At 39.7% G+C, this 18,112-nt stretch overlaps 1 protein-coding gene across 1 annotated transcript in view; it reads right to left on the bottom strand.

Moving 5' to 3' along the window:
- LOC121328358 (nephrocystin-4-like) overlaps positions 1-18,112 on the bottom strand; it is a 75,341-nt gene that overhangs the window by 46,276 nt on the left and 10,953 nt on the right. The window contains exons 4-7 of the mRNA XM_041272982.1: positions 13,944-14,122; positions 12,824-12,888; positions 9,921-10,076; positions 7,491-7,627 (exon numbers count right to left, since the gene is read on the bottom strand). Coding sequence (XP_041128916.1) covers positions 7,491-7,627; positions 9,921-10,076; positions 12,824-12,888; positions 13,944-14,122 — 537 coding nt within the window. The remainder of the gene's footprint in view (positions 1-7,490; positions 7,628-9,920; positions 10,077-12,823; positions 12,889-13,943; positions 14,123-18,112) is intronic.

Here is an 18,112-nt window from a genome sequence, read left to right as displayed (position 1 = left end):
GCACCACTACATACTACCATTATGCAGTATCTAATGGACCTAGCAGGATTTGGTCTAATGGCTGGCGCTGAGGAATGGAGGAACCTTTTAAACCTTGGTTCAGGCACTAACTTGTTGCACCAACTTGTTGAAAGTCCATATAATGCATGGAAGGGTATAATATTGGTTTACACTCTAGATACAGAAGACTGTCTTTCTGTGATAATGGCACTCACTGGCACTCGATTAGGTAGCTTATGATTTTGTGGAAATTATAAAAAACAGGCTAAGCTAGGTGGTGATTTTTAGCCTTGCACAGTTCCTGTGTCCATTAAAACTGGACAGAGATACATGCTTTGTTACAGCACTGTACATCATTACAGCACTGTGTACTGTAATGACCTGCAAACTTAAAAGCAAAGAAGAAGAATACATGTTAACTAGAAAATTTAAGGCCAACAGTATAAGAAAAAAAGAACAGGACAAAAATGCAGTCTTCAATTTCAGATACAGGGCTATGTGCCGGATCTTTCAATTAAATGTGGTGGGAGTGGTGTAAGGGGGGTCCACCAGCTCTACAAATACTGTACATTACGGACCGGCAATGTTTCTACAGAGACAAAAGCACACACCCACACTTTTTCCCGAAGACACACTGCGATGAGTCACCCATAAAGGAAAACAACCCTTAAGTGGAGTGAGAATTATTGCTGCTTTATTCTCACCCTCCTACTCTCTCTCCTCGCTAAACAGCTTTAAACTGATAACTTCATTAATTAAAAAAAATCTAGAAATAGATCCCCATTAATATCCCCAGATCTCAGGGGGCTGCTCTAGCTCGCTTGCCCAAAGGGCTAAAAACAGACAGTAGTCCACATATGGTAACCTTTAGAAGCAGAATTTCCAATCCCTCCAGTGCAGCATGTTATTCTCCTTCCGCAAGCGTCCGTTTCTGATACGGCACGCTAGGTTCATGAAAAGCATTGTCATCAGCACTAACGCATACAAAATGCAGTGCAACGTAGTCGAAATTTTATGACTTCTGCGCAGACAATTGTGTCAAAGCCAGCAGGGGGTTAAGTGGTTGCTTCTGAACAGTCGTTGACATCGGCTTTGCAAAAACTTCACTACATTCAGTTACTGCTGCTGCACGGACAGCCGCAGGAACTGTAGATAATTAGACCCACCATTGTTTCTCATAATTGTAATTAGGTGTTATCATGGAGAAGGTACAGGATAAGGCATCTGACAATGTCATCATGTGGGTCTCGTGTTCTGCACCACTTGGATTATCTAACAGCCCCACACAGCCAGACACAGAGGAGCGTTTTTGATTGACGTTTGCCTTTATATTCCTAAACCACAGGAAATACCACTGCTATGGTGCTGGTCGGATTGATTTGACCTTTGATGCGGGAAGCATCATTGTCTATTTACTCTGTCTGTGCCCTTGGGCCTTGGGAGAGGTATAGACAACGCAGAAAGCATTGTGAATGCAGCAAAGTTTAAAATATTGACTAGTTAGAATTCACATTCGAAATTTCAGTTTCAGCCCAAATTTACAGGATCATTAATGTTTTCTTTTCACAAAGGTGTTCCTTCAATGGATGCGGTTCTTGGATGGATTGTCATGGTATTGCTTTTTTTTATTATTATAATAAAATTGCTGTTTTTTTTTTTCATCTTTGACAATTGCTTAATTTACACCACATTCCTCATATTCTTTTATTGGTCTTGTTCCCTTTGTACATGCGCTTGCACAATTGAGACAGGAAGGTGTCAGTCATGGCTTCAGTGAATAGAAAAAAAAAAACATGTTTATACAAAACATCATTGCATAGGGAGAAAATAATATACTGATAAGAGATCCTATAATATAAAAGGATTAAATGCAATTGTAAAGAGATAAATCCCTTGCTTTATTCACCATGAATAATTTCCATGCATCCTTTCAATAGAAATTGAATAGAGGTAGCTTATCTTTGAAGCATTGCATGTTGGAGGTGGGGGTTGTATTCTGTTTCGAATGGTATTTGGCCAGGGCACCAGGATCAATGCATCTTTTATTCTTTCACTTGGCATGAAGGTGGCGAACCCTACTGTATTTTAAGAATATAGAGAGCCCCCGCAGCGTGAATATGTAAGCAAAACACTACTTAGTAGAAAACCCGTCACGTTTAGAAGATTATTAAGAGTTTTAAATCAAAACGGGCCTCTGTGATCGCCTGTAATGCGACCAAAATCTGGATAAACCCCTTGTAGTGGCAATTACTGAGGCTTCACACACCAACTCCCTCTTCAGGAATGGGTAATTAGTATAATACTTAAACAGATAACCACTCACAGCCTGGCCCAGATCCTCACAGGAGTTGTAATAATTACACGTCCACCTGCAATAAAAATGAAAGCATGGACAGCTTCTTCTTTTTTTTTTTTTTTAAATTGTTGTACCATCTCTGAAGGAAATAGGGAGACGCCAATCAGTTCACATACAAGGCCATTATTCTCTATTTTAAAACTTTTTTTTTACACATTGCAAGAAAGTGTTTCATTACTTAGTGGATTTGTTGTGTTTCGACTGTCGACAACTTTTCTAAAAGCAATTCTTGTCATCAGGAATCCCAGAGGACAACACTGGATTTTTCTGTCACCACCAAGCATTGCACAGTTCTGGGTCATCTGGCAGTGCCTAGCTCAGTGGTTTTAAGCCATCTGCTTCTGTTATGGCTCTGGGATTTGAATTCAAATCTTGCAATGTGGAAGGTCATCACGTTGGTGTCTGAGTGAGTTCATGGTGAAAACAGAACTTTATTTACATGATTCGTCACACCTCTTATCCAAAGATCAATACCCCTAAACCACACAGTAAATTAGGCTTGTCCCAGTTCAGCTCAGACCGGAGTTTGAGTGTTGTGAGTTTTTCTGGTTGCGACTGTATTAAGTTCACATCAGTTGTATTCACAGTCACCACGAGACGAAAACGGGTGCAAAAAAAAAAAAAAAAAAAAAAAAAAAAAAATATCCCACTATTATAAATCATAGAACTTGCATTCTCATCATGAAGTCTGTCATCTGCTGCCTTTCAAGCCATACAAAGCTTATCAGACAGAGAAGCAACTAGAAGGAAGAAACCACTACAGAAATGTCCCCGAAGCTCACGCGTAGATATAGCGCATGACCAGCCTTCATACTGTGTGTATACGGTCAGTCTCACAGATAAGGGCAGTCAGTCAGTAAGTCAGTGCAAATCAGCTGTCATGCTAACAGTACACAATGGCGAATAAGCTCTAGGTCATTGCCAAGAACATATTTTTAATGAAGCAAATTAGTCCCTAAAACAGAACAAGGGGTTTGGTTGTAAAAGCCTTATGATATTGTTCTATAACCTATGCAGAATGAAACATTTACTTATTAAATAAATTACTATACCTCTTGACAGAAATGCAATGATTCGTGGTTGTAAATCTCCCGCCTGACCTGTGAGAGTGCTAAGAAGCGAGAACAGAGTTCCTTGGACGGGCCCATTATTGTCTACCTCGTGCAGTACACACTGCTGTGTATTGCCGGGGGATTATTATTATTGGTCACCAGATCTGGATAAAAATAAAGCACACTTTCCAAACTGAATTGCAAGACTGTGTCTGTTTAATTACTGCACTGCATCACTCCTACACCTGTTCCCACTCAGCCACTTTGTCACACTCTTCCATTCACTGCAACAAGTACATTTTGTAGGTAATTGACTGACTGACTGACTGACTGACTGACGGTCCTTGACAGACTGGACTCGAACCTTAACTAGTAAACGAGTATCCCGCAGGCAGTTTATGATTAAGTCAGGGCTCCACAGAGTTTCCAGGTTCCCAGCAAGCAAGGTCCCCCACTGTGTAATTTATGTTATCACAAAGAGGATTACCTCCAAACGGTCTGGGTTCTTAATATAAACTCAGGCAAACAGCAGCGGTGAGAGTGGATCGATCAGCGATTAGCTCAGACTGATTTTCTGTCAGGTTTTTACAGCACTCTTAAGCTGTCTTGCCGTGGAAATGGTTTCTGTTCCCCTGCCTGCCTCACCAGACACCTAGGTTAAAAGCAAGATCAACAACGGCATATGTTATTCAGACAGGTCTGAAAATCGAGACATGCTCTGCTGCTACTGGTAATTGGTGCGTACGTGGATAAAACTAAAAAAAAAAAGGTAATGATATTTGCCTCCTTGAGATGCTGGGCACAATCCCAACTGTTAAAAACAGTGCTATCCAAATGACTGATCATCTGGTGCTTAAGCTCATTGGGAAAGAGCATAAAAGGTATGCACAGTAGGCATGTAGCTTTAGAGCACTAAGTGAATCTTCAAAAAGCATTGCCGTGTATATGCATTACCTCAGTATGAACACATCCTTAAACGGCTACTTTACACCACCTACATTTTCCTAATATTTAATTTCATACCTGTTTATTATCCTACTTTGTGTGTCCTGATTGATCCCCTATTGCAGTTTCAGCTTAGAAACCAGTAATTATTTCCCATGCTTCCTAACTATTCCAGCAAAACGTGCTTCTAATAAGATTTTTTTTTTTTCTGAAATGAGGAGGGGCAGAATATGAGCATTGTTCTGAGCATGGAAACTCTTTTTCGGGACGTTGTATCCCATTTCAACAGAAATCCCAATGATCAGATTAGGCGGCACCGACTGTATTACTACAGTATATAGCAGGGGTGGCTAAAGTTGGCCGTTCCACTCCTGGTCTTTGTTCCAACCCTGTTCTAAATTGCTTAACTGAAGCAATTCCATCCAGACCTTGAAGTAGTTGATTAGGTCATTTTACCTGTAAAATCTGGAGGGGACCTGCCATCCAGGAAAGTGATTGGACACCCCTGGTGCATAGCATATATGTATTTATCTATTCCTATCTTCAGTGCTGCAAGATGCCCCAGTGGATGGAAACATAATATAAATGGAAGGCTATTAGGTATCCATTATAACGAATGCTGTAGCTTTAAACTGAACCCAGAAGTTGAACCATGCAGCACACCACATGTTCACACAGTACGCAGTGCGGAATTAGATTTAGGATTTAATGATGTTCATTTAAATTAACGGCATCCCAAAGCTGAATTTGACTGTGATGTGACTCATAGTTTCCTACCACAACGTTGTCTGTCTTTTCACTCCTGACAGATCACTGAGGTGTGATGACCGGGCAGGTGTAAGCGCCGCTGTCACGACAACAACCAATATCGTGCAAGGAGAGTCACACTTTTAAAGGTCACAGGCTTGGCAGGGGTCTCATTAAAAATGCACTGGTACATTCAACGCTGGAAGAGTTCTCACTTAGACAGGTATTAAAAAGAGAGAAAAAAAGAAGAGTGAATACTCCTGATCTGTCACTAACATATATCTTACCAGCGATGCTCTCAGATCCTGACCCTGTTAGAAAACGGAGAGAAATCAAAGAGAAATCTTTGTTTAAAACTGACTGACATCTGGCTCAGACACAATGTAACTGCAACATAGCCTTCATGTCGTATTGGTCAGTGGGGAATGTATGCTATGCCATTTATTCTTAAGATACAATGTTTGCTAAAGAGGAAATAACTATTACTGAATATGCTCTAAATAATAAGGACTGTTTCTCTAAGGTTTAACATTGCTTTGCAAAATTAAAATAAACTTCTCTAAAAATATAAAACAGTATATATATATTTTTTTTTTAAACCTTCTTTAAAATAGTCCTTAAAGTATTGTCAACAGGGACCATAACTTTTGACAATCCTTTGAGATTCCTGTGATCTGAAAATGGGAATGTATTTGCATGAGTTTTATCAACGTAACTTACTGCATGTGGTTCAAGGAAACACCCACAAACGGTTGAAACAACAACGGCTTCTCTAAATACCTGATCAGTTTTGCAGCTCAGGAAGTAAGTAAATAGTGTGTGAGTGAAAACAGCCTTCCATCAACACTTCCATCAAGAACTGAGTATCCTTCACTACACATCAGAAGCAGTAATCCTTTCTAACTCCCCATCGAGGACAGCAAAACCACAGGGATTCTCAATTAAGACCCCTTTCACCTTTCAATTGTCACACAAAAAGGGACTGAATACATTTCAAGAAATACAAGCACTTGTTACATTTCAGAATCCGGTGCCTTCTTTGTAACCATTCCAGGAAGCCATGCATTGAAAACAGTTGTGAAATTCCAGCTTGTATGACTGTTGATTTGCTTGTTTGTTTGTTTCAATTCCCTGACTGGCATAGCGGTCCCGCGCAAGGCAGGTCTGCGCCCTTTGAAATACGAGTCCCAGCTTCAGGACTGCAGTTTAAGAGCTTTTTGCACACTTTTAATAATCAAATAACAAATAAACAAAAAACACAGGAACGAAATAAAGGTCTGAAGAAAACAAATATCCCGGTGCTCTCTTTTGCGCTCCACTTCTCTCTCCTACACACCCTGGGGGTGATTGCAACTTATCATTCTATCAACCCCCACCTGGCCACATTCCACATTCTACCATTCACTCTCAATCAACCATGTGGCTTTGCAAACGGCTGGTCATCTTAGTGAAGGAACAGCCTGTAACCAGACTGCCAGCCACCAAACTCTCACTCACTCACACACACACCCGTGCATCCCCATGTGCACAGCCTCTGCTCTACCACACTAAAAGTGATGCGATAACAATATTCCTAAAGTGAGACACAACACATTTTTCAATGTAATAATGCACAGGAGCTCTGTTCGGTTTTCTGTATATATAAAAAAAAACAAATAAAAAAAAAAAAAAAACACATTTTCAATATCTACAAAAAAAAAGATCCCTTGAATGTTTTTAATCATTTATTAAAAATGGCTCCTATTATTTATAATAAAGCGACTATGCGCAGCATGGCACCTACCATCCATGCTGGGAAAACTAATATTTGAAACCTCATGGGGTACTACCTATTGCTGTGAAAAATTGCTATGAATGGTTCCCCTGATGATTAAACCCCCTGCTGCTATAGCAGCTGGTTAAGTGTTGTGTTGGGTGGCTAGTTTTAACAAGACATGCTGAGGACTATAACTGTAGTTGACAGGTGGGCTTGTTAACTGAAGGTTAGGTGAATTATGCACTGCCAAACAGGCATGCAATGTTTACTGACTCTCTGGCAACAGAATCTTACATCTACATGAATTAGTGTTTCATAAAGTCAGCTTTGTTACACTCAGTATATTTGGAGCTGAAAACTTTTTGGGAAAAAATGAAAAGTTTGAAAGCAGGCAATGGACGCTACTTTTTGCAACCGCACTACTACACAAGCAAGCATGATGGATATATGGTATTGAAATGTTGGTAACACTATTTTGAGTGTCATAAATAAGTATTTAATGAATATGCAATTAACCATTTAATTAACAGTCAACAGATATGCCATGCATGTGTGTGTATCTATTGTTAGACTACAGTTTGATATTTCTTATATCCAGGCTCTGAATGGGGGTTGGTTGTTAGGTGCCACTTACCCTGTTAAGCCTGTCTGTGTTCAGAAGTTCCAGTAGTTCTTCTTCGAACTTCTCAAGCGAGGGATACAAGCTGAGAGATAGCTTATCCAGGTAGCAGGTCACTGTCTTCCAGAGACGTGGCTTCCGCAAGCAGTCCACTACAATCAGAAGAGAAACCAGCAAATCTAGCCAACTAACCGAAAGAACAGAATAGAAAATATTGGTTGGCAGCTCATAAGCCCTTGCTGTGTACACCCATATAGTTTCTGGGTATTACTTGAACAGATCATGACAATTGATTGAACACTGTAGTCGTTAGTTGAAAAAGCTCACCGTACCCACTGTAAGGAGAACTGGAAATATATAAGCATCTTTATATATATTTTTATTTCCCCCCACACATGCCAGTTTTTGATCCCAATTTCTCAATTTGTGTGCCGATTTGACAGCTTGACGATTTTGAAAGACGTTTTTCAAACTTGTATTTCTCTCAAGGGGCTGCGAGGCTCTGGAGGCTGATAAGCTTTAAAGTTACAGTCATAGCGCAAGACAAAATCGATAGACCGGGCAAGGGGGTCCATTTCCTAGCGTTTTATTAGAGTTTTGTTACGAGCATTACTCTTCATACAGGAGCAAACGGGAGAGATTATCGATTTGACTTGATTAACAGTGCATAATGTTCAAATGCAATTTCTGTTGCTTTAGGGGGGAAAAAAAAAATCAATATTACCTCATGCAGAACTGAGATAAACTTGATTTCATAAAATGATTCCAGTTAAAGTCACACGCAGGCTGCAAGTCCAGTTTATACCACAACGGTTCCAATGAGACAATATGTTAATCACTGCATGACTTACAACAGTGGAAACATATATACATATATATATCCTTCTGTATCTTGGAGTATTCTTTTTCATTTAATGCTAATACCAATATTGTTTAGAGAGAGGAAAGCAATTGCACATCAAAATGACCAATCATAAGCCACCGTAGGACCACTGCTATACACTTTTATTGATTCATATCGTGTTATTGAGACAGCTTTCATTATAACAAACAGAAAGCAAATAAGAAATGTGCGCCAGGAGATAAATTCACAATCTGGCTGCTTAGAGAGCAATGACACCATTGAATTACAGAGGTTTCAAAACTCAACTAGAAACCAACAAAGAGCATGTAGCCATTTCATTACATCTGGTAATAAGAAAAAATTAGACATTACATGGAATTCAGCATCAATAATGCTGTATGACATCTTCCTTACTCAGAAAGGTTTTTAAAAAAAGAGTCAAAGAATAGTCTTTGAAAAGCATCCCATACAATCTTTTAATGCTAAAGATGTACATCAGTGCTTGCAACAGTGTGTTCTGAATACAGGTCCCTTTTTAATTCCTTTTCAAGCGCTGCTGTATTACCCTGCACATACACATAGCTCCACGTATGCAGTATGTTGACTATATAGGCTGTTGTGCTTAATTTCAGTCTCCAGTGCTTTTTCTCTTCCCTTGCTTTAGCGCAGTGGCCTTTTTGCTCCTACATGAAAAGCTGAGCATCATAAGACTTTCGCATTGTGTTTAAATCATCAGAGCCGCACGGATATCAATCACTCCAGCGCAGGGAACATGAGGGGGTTCAATGATTAATTCCACTCAGAGAGATCTGCAGGGTTAGAATGCCTTTTAGAAGATTTCTCTACACAAGCAGCAGAAACGAAATCCAGTACAATCTCATCCACCTCCAGGCAGATCTGCCACTAGAATTAATATGCACACACACACACACACATACATTTCATAAATCTGAAGCAGTGCTAGCCAGCCTCTTTGCAATATCTGCTGAGACCGCTTTAAAAAAAGCTAAATAGTATATATTTCAAACAAAAAGTAAATCTTTCGCATTTATTTTGGCATTTAATTGGCAGCATGGTTTGACCAACAATGTAAAGCAAGGTAACAGCTTGTAAGCATTTCTGAAATACATAGCCTTTAAACCGGTTGTTTTAAGCTGTGCAGATTTTCAGGACTTTGTTTTTATCAAGTACTTAATGAGTTAATTGGCCCTAGCCTGTTCGATTAACTAATTTAACAGCTTTCTAGACAAACATCTGGATTGGAATGGAGGGCCAGTGTTGGGGATGCACTGACTAGCTGCTAACAACGTGTCATTCTGAAAGTGCTGACTTCAGTCAAAATGTTGACAAATGTTTTAGCAGCACACTTTTTAACACCCGTTAAAAAAAAAAAAAAAGCTACGTCCAAATGCTGAGCATATCTATAGCATATTTCTACAGCACACAGTGCCACCAGTGAGCAACTATTGTTATTGCAGCCAGATCGTACAGAGAAAGTATAACCTGCACACTCAGGGAACTGGTGTGCCTGAAGCTTGGTATCCAAGTTCACATCAGAAACAGTAAACTTGCCGATTTCTGTTTAATAAGAGGTTTCTTACCAACTTCTTCTGTTGGAGGCACCACCCCTGGAATGGTCTCTGCTCCGGACACCAGCATGTTCTGAGGGAGAAGATGCATGACCCTTTCCAGGGCAGGATGGGGCCGCAGGGAGCACTGAACATGAGCCCCTTCAATCAGTGTCATGAACTCATTCTCTAGAAAACACAAAGCGGAACGACAGGTTTAGGCTCTCCTAAAAAGTGTTTCCGAAATCATTCATATGGGAGACCTGCCTGGTCGAGCATGTGTTAAAAGCCTACTCAGCATTACAAAGTCTGTCTGAAAAGACGGTGAAAACAAACATGCCCACTGTTGACTGGAAAGCTGCTTCCTGGGTAAAGCATGCATTCTTAGAATTCTGAATAGCTCCCAGCAAACACCAAGGTATCTAATTTACATAATGCCTTAAAGAACATGGTGCTAACAAAACAAATCTATTGCTCTAACTTCTTTGGTCTCAGATTTTCCTCTGAGATTTAAGTAGTGATACAAATTATTTTGTTAGCTATATATACTTTAAGGGTGCATTGTTGCTACCCTATGGAAACAGTTTATGATACTGATATTGTATCAACCGCAAACGTCTGACTTGTACATGAAAATCTGTCGATAAACTTTTGTAGGTCATTCCCTCCAATACCTTGCTGAGAAGCTAGCTTTATGTGCAGAAGTCTAGTTTATATCCAGCCCTGTCGTCAGGTTGACTGACAGGTGATGGGCAGCAGGGTAATGGCCTGCCAGGAAAGGGCGTGTGCCTGTCACCACGTTGTTAGCACCTTTCAATCAGCACTATTGATCGTGCTGCAGATTATTACAGGGCATTGTGAGGCTCTGATTCTGACCCAGCTTCCACCAATAACGGAACCGATCAATCCCACTGCACAGCGTGTATCGTCATCTCCTTTGTTGATCACAGTGTTTCACAGATGTTTTGTTGCAGAAAGGGACTAACAAATTGGAAACCAGGAACAGAAACAAGCTAAAATCAGAAAGCGGACCTAAATCTTTGTATTAGCATCGGGTTTTATTTTTTAGGAAAGCAAATAAAGAAATCAAATATAACGTCAGTGATTTTTTTATGTTGTCTCAAAGGTGTGTAAAGGCAGCATGCTCCGTATTTCTGTTTTGTCTGTAAACCAATTTTGACTTCCCTGTGTTTGGAACAGAAAAGTTCTGATAAATAGGCATGCTGTGTTTTGACAGACTTTTTAAAAACGTAATTGCATATCGCTGTACAATAGCTCTGCTCTGTCTCTCTCCAAAAAACATCTCAAAATGATAAAACTTGAGAAGACACCTGTACATCTTCCACGTCTGCAGATTCTTTCTTTTAAAGGTACTATCCCATAATATAGGGCAAAGTGTGAAGCCCTTTAGGAGAATAATACCAAGGCAGGCAAACAAAAGTTTAATGGAAGAACTATGGCTGGACGCCTGAACTGGAAAGAAAGGCGATCTGAATCTAGTAACAGATGAAGCAATCTCTTTTCCTTGTTGTGTCAAGACAATAATAAGCCATGTGGAAATCAAACTTTTTTTTTTCTGCACCATCAAGCAGTGTTGCCAATTTCTCGCCAAATCTAGTGACTTTAAGGGCTGACTTGACAAGATTTGTTGTCAAAAGCAACTAGCTACAAAGCTAGCGATTTCAAGGACAGTCATCAGAGAATTTCAGGAGATATAAAATCTGTAAAAAATTTTGATTATCCTGTATTAGCAACGTCCTTTTATAAGAATCATTGTCCAGGTAATTGAATGAAATCCAATAATGCCCTGCCCCATTTGAAGGCACATCAATGCGTCCGTTGCTTAGCAACAGGCTCAACAACCACGAGGCTGTTCTTCCAGCAGCCCATTCTAGAAGCACAGCATACATACATCGTTTTGAAGATGGGCAAATTGTGTAATAGAAAGGCTTTCACTCAGCTAAGGAACAACATTTACTTGAAACATTACAATATCGAAAACTTGGTTACTTGGATCTGAGTCACTACAGAGATGAAACTGAATCTGTGGGTATATCTTTAGAATGTTCTCACAAATGGATTTGCTTAAGACTTCTTTATAGTGATCTGAGCATGGTCAAAATATTGTCTATCCTATTTACTTCTAACATCAGTCCTACTAAACACCCCCAGTGGAAACAGAGCAAGCTGTGTGCAACTGTCACCATAAACGCATCACAGAAGGTCTTCTAATGCTGAACTGATTTGACAGGGTGCACTTACACAAGTATGGTAATTTCCTTTCCCTGCTGCTCATGTCAGAAGTCAGAAAGGACAACATGACACTAGCCTACTGCTGTCTGCGTCTATCTATAAGTTTACAAAGACCTGAATTCAGGTGAGGCACAATGACTGCAGCTCCCACATCCATTACATGTTCCTCTTAGAGGATATGTTCAAAATAGCAACAATAACAGCATTTAAACTTAATCAATATAAAGCTAGAAAAAGAAAAAACAGCTTAGCCACAGGTAAGAGCGGTTATTTTACTGTTTAGTTTTAAACCGTTCATATTGTTTTATTCTTTTCAGAAGATTTGTCTTTGCTTTGTCTCGTTCCTTAAAACAATGCCCAGTGTGTGTGTGTGTGTGTGTGTGTGTGTGTGTGTGTGTGTGTGTGTGTGTGTGTGTGTGTGTGTGTGTGTGTTTTTTTTTTTTTTTTTTTTTCACCATCTTGTGTTACTACATTTTTTACCATGAGAATAACCTACTGCAATTGACATAGCGTTTACATGAGGGTCCCAGAAGACAAAAGACATCAGGCAGCATGCATCCACTCAGCTGTTACAAATTGAAAAAAGCCGACATTAAGAAAATTGAAATGTAAACTATATACCATCATCTGTATCTAGCAATAAGTGGTGAGGAAATATGGTAATGAAATGCAAGCATGCTCACTTTCAATGGGGTCTTGTAGTTCTGGGCTCAGCAAGGCTCTGGGTGTCCCATGGTAGAGATGTAATCTGAAATTATGAAATTAGTTATTTTAACATGAAATAACATAAACTAACACATAAACTATAATTGCTAAATCCAGACAACGACACTGATTTCAGGTTGTGATGCATTTAGCACTTCGTTTTTTTCTTCCCCCACCAGGAAAAAATTTAATTTATTCTACAACCAGGAGATTTATTGAGGCTTGTCCCAATGTTTATCTAATTATTTCATTTTCATTCCATTTTGTTAGTGTATTTTAATGTTGGTGTACTTTAATGTAATGAAAGAAAGAAAGAAAAAAAGAAAGAAAGAAAGATGCAACCAGTATAGATTTTTTTGTATTGCTTCTAATTTCAGTCTACATAAAAGCAAAAGTCTGTTTCTGACAACACCATGCCCTGAAAGATGAGTAATCACTGAATGAGTGCAAGAACAGTCAGACTGATTATAAGTGTGCTTAATGTCCCTTCATCTGCAGTTAACTGCCATGCACACAGTTTTAGACACTCCACAAATTGATGATCAATACAATTGGCGATCAATACAATTTTTACTTGGAAAGCAGGATAGCCACAATGGCACACTCCAGACAAATGAATTACAATAATAGGCTTGGGTAACCATTTTGACTTCCAGATCAAATGGGAATTACAAAGTATCCAACATCTCCTGTGCCTTAATGCAACTGACTTAGCTTATAGTCTAGCATAACTTTTCAACTAGCTTTTGCTTGTTAGGTGGGACCGGGTTTTGTTTAAGTAATGTGTCCAATGCTACCATCTGCAAAAATCTAGTAGTTAATGCCTATCCAGGTGGACCACAGGTAAAGAGAAAACAGAGATCTCAAATGGGATAAATCAATGGTCAATATCACACAGGTACATGTGATAGATCTCAGTGTAACTTAGTTTAGCACTTCTAATGTTAGTTATCTTACAGGTACAGTAATGTAGTGAGAGTCGGTCACTTTACTAAATAATCTTTTCTAGAGCAAAACAGGAGGATCAAATTTTAATTCCACAACTCAACAGCACTGTGCTTTATTTATTTGAGGGACTGTTCTGTGACAGATTGGCACCTCTTGTCCAGCTTGGCGTCGGAAGACTCCACAGGCTCCGTGTGGCTGATGAAGAGGCGCAGAATCCCGAAGCCACAGGACAGCGCATGTTGAGAACCGTTCTGTTTCTGTGCCACGGCCACCACCTCCACCACGGCCACGATGTTCGGGTAGATGAGAGAGGTGTGGAAATAAACAACCTGAAAAAAAAGAAAGCAAACAGACACATGGTTTTGCATCACTGAGTCAGTACCACAATCAGTAGGTCATATCAATAATTAATAAGACCACAGTTTGACTTCAGCTACTAAATATACACCCTGGCATACCAAAAACTAAAAGAGCCATCCACAAGTGCCAAAATGAACACATTTCTTTTAGGAATAACCAATGACTGGGTAAGGGGCATGAATAGTCTCTAAAACAATGCAGACTAGAATAGATTGACTTCAGCATTGCACAAGGACTGACTATTCATAACTTAAAAAATGCAGAATGTAAGAAATTAATACAAGTAGACAGACATTTCTGCTTGTGTCTTGTGCAGACTAATGTTTGTCTTCTTGACTTTTATAGTTTTAATCCAGAATAGATAGACTCTTTCTTTTTCTGTTCTCGGCCCCTTTATGGCATTACCAGTTGAGAGTCCCCTGGTTCAGGTGGTTCAGAAATCCATGTTGCACATGTTTGATTGATGCTATAACTAGACCATTAGCCAGCCATCAAGAGAATGCTCTCTGCAATCAGACATACTCTCGCACAGAAATGAAAGAGAGGGCCATTAAACAGCCTTTACGATAAATAGCAATTCTTTTTATCATCTAGGGAAAGTACCCCTCCCTCCAAAAAAAAAACCATAAAACAAGATGTCATTTTTCCAGAGAAAACAGTTACATCAATGTGTTCATGTACAGCCTTAACCAGAATCCAACTGCTCTCTCTCTCTCTCTCTCTCTCTCTCTCTCTCTCTCTCTCTGATCAATGCAGTTCAACTTGACTCTGCATCTGTTTGTACAAATGTACTGGGCTTTAACTGCAGTTTAATCTTCTTAAGGAAAATCGTGACAATGATGAAGCAGGCTTGAATCGAAGGTTCTTGATGTGACCATCCTTAAAGAAATCGAGATCTGTCTGTGTTTAGCCAGTCGTCCGTCCCCCCCCAATAAAATATCATTGTTGACAATGAACCAAGCCTATATTTAGCAGTGCTAGCATTGAAATTAGTAGTCATGAAGCCACACATGGGAGCAGTGGCATGGTAACAGCCAACGTCACACTGAGCACACCTGACAGGCAATCTCCTATGTTGTTTCTGCCCATGATGAGAATGTTCAAGTAAAATGCCAAACGAGGTCAGAAGCAGAGCAGCTGCCAATGCACCAAGACTGTGAAAAGAGTAGAGCGATCGACCCCTTGCCAGAGACGAACACATGTAGCACGCACCTGCATTCCCCTCTGAGGTTAATGAAGCCTACTCTGAAGTTATACAGCAATGTAGTGTGGCCAGACATGTGTTTGGAGCCCACCGTTTTGTTATTGTATGTTGTAATAGGTTAATACGGAGCTGAAGAGTGGTGGAATTTAGATCAGCACTGTTTAGATCATTCCCCAACTGACAAGAATAGTTTACAACTGAGATTTAACTCACCGCAAGAGATTTAGAATGGCACATTATGCAAGCATATTTATATTCATATCTGGTTGTGAAACTGGAAGAGTGCACTGTAACTGCCTTGAGATACTGGATGAATATGTTAATTTACGGTTGAATATGTTAATCTGAGTAACTCTAGTACAGTGTCCATGCTTTTGTTTCTAGTGGAAAAGTGCCTTAAACTCACTTCCAAAACTACCCTGTTTCATCAACAAATACAAATACTGATTAAGGCACATCCCTTGCTTGGCTTCTGAATCCAAGGGTTAGGACATCATTTCTGGTTTTGGAAGTGTCTGAAGTGTTCAAGATGGCCTCAAGACTATTTTTGTACAATACCTCTTTCCAATTCTGCTGGCAGATATCATTTGGACCATCAGAATTGAAACTTAGGTCTGCCAAACGTCATGTAAGATATCTTTGCCATGGATACCAATGTCGATTTATCTTATTTTTTTATAAGTTTATAACTGTGGAAGGGTGGTAGGCAATTCACTGACACACAGGAGACAGTATTTGTATTGGGCGCACTAATTTATTTTAGCCCACAGGGGACGCTGTTGTCCACGGATTGAATATCGGCAACGGTATTCCAACACAGGTATAATCAGGTTGATGCTGGCGCACTCACTGGTGCTCAAAATAATACAGAGAGAGTTTCATTTTGGAAAAGGCTTTAGCAATGAGCCATTTACTGGGTGTCAGAAGGGCCAACACTCCCCCAGTTACACAGGAAAAGAAATATAAAAGCATTCAAGCATCACCTATTGAAACAGAAATAGCTTATCCTCTGTTACTGGCAAAATGATTATAACGTGGGTGCTTTATCAATGACAGGTGACATAAAAGAGAGCGGGCAGCAACTGTCTGCATTGAGCTCTTAACATCTTAGCATGTGATTGTGCCTTTAAATATCCAACTAAACTTTGTAGCATGCATGCGATCAGTCATTACATTGCAGAGGTGCTAACAGCAGGACAGCCCTGGGATATGGAAATAGCACAGACAACTGGGCAAATGTAGGAACTGTTCTTTGAATTGGATTTTGGGTACACAGTGCTAACGGTATTACTACGAGGACAGGGTCCGTGGCAGACTGATTTCAATTCAACAATTACGTGGTTTACATTCAGAACTCAAGACAATATGCACGGCCTATTAATAATTTAAACCCTGTCAAGGCTGTCTGATTAGTTTGTTGCTGGAAGAGCTCTTTGCTCTAATGTGGCAAGGGTTCTAGCAGAGATTCAAGGTCAGCTATCTGTATCAATGCCCTCATACAAAGCTCTTAAGATGTTACAGTAGTTAACAGCACAAGTATTTATAGCCCTCAAAAAGATTCCTATGCATGGATGACAGTTTTAATGAAATGGTGCCCACCGAAACTTAAAACAGGATAATACTGCTATCTATCTCAAGGCATTCATAGTTTTGCACTATTATCAGTCTGCTCAAAATGCATGTTTCATAGCTCACTCTGCCTATTTGCCTTGCATTGTATTTGACTACACATGTTAATTATTGCATGTAATTTCCCTTCAATACTCCCGGAAGATGTATCCAAACATGCTTGAAAAGTTAACTCTTGACCATAATTGGTAGAGGAAAAGGTATCCAAAGCAGGTAATGATATCTCTGCGGTAAACGCTACATTTACTACATGCCAAAGTAAAACAGGTCTGAACATCTCAGTGACGTTATCCACCCACATGCAAAACTCCAACACACATACACACACAAAGGCACAGGCATACATAACATTACATAAGCTTTAAAGAAAACTAAACTTTCAAAACATTCATCTAGATTACACAATATTTTTTATCATATATCATTTTAACCAGTCTATGAAGTAAGGACCTGATTCTTAGCTCTGTAAATACTTGTGAAAAGGATAACCTCTCAAAAAAGGTCAGTCCGCTTGTTGTCAGTTTCTGCTTCCACTAAAGCTATATCCCTGGCTTTTGTAAGCTGGCCTTTTTAAGTGCACAGTTATGAACAAGCTGTTTAATAGAACAGACACAAGTGAGATTGTAAGTATTCATTATGTGAGCCCTGCTGGGTTGGTTTAAGCTGAACCCACATGCATATCATATATCGGAAAGTCGCTTGGGGTTTTACAACATGGTGTGACTTATAAAGCAGACTGTAACAGTAGGTAAGGCAGTGGTAATTGCAGGGTAAACAAAAGGGACCAGGAACAAAGCATTTAGCCCAGCACCCATGGTGTTCAGAGCCTCCCTGTTCTCTGGCACCTCTGCGCTGAACAAGCCAAGGAACAAAAATTTGAAAAAGAAAAATGAAAACATTCAGAATCATTAACTGTCACATCACAGAGTGATACGGTGCTGAATGAATGCACCAAGGCCTAAAACACAAATATCTATGGCTGCTTTAGGTTAGTTAACCATGTGATTTGCCCGTATGGGCTTTAACCCTGTGCTGCCCAGGTATGTTCCCATACCTATTTAATGCTAGTGTCAAATATACTGGACACTGGGCAGCAAAGGGTTAACAGCAACCCTATAGGCAAGTA

Source organism: Polyodon spathula, chromosome 16, assembly GCF_017654505.1.
Source record: "Polyodon spathula isolate WHYD16114869_AA chromosome 16, ASM1765450v1, whole genome shotgun sequence".
NCBI classification, from domain to species: Eukaryota; Metazoa; Chordata; class Actinopteri; order Acipenseriformes; family Polyodontidae; genus Polyodon; species Polyodon spathula.
This window is presented reverse-complemented; position numbering and strand designations above follow the sequence as displayed.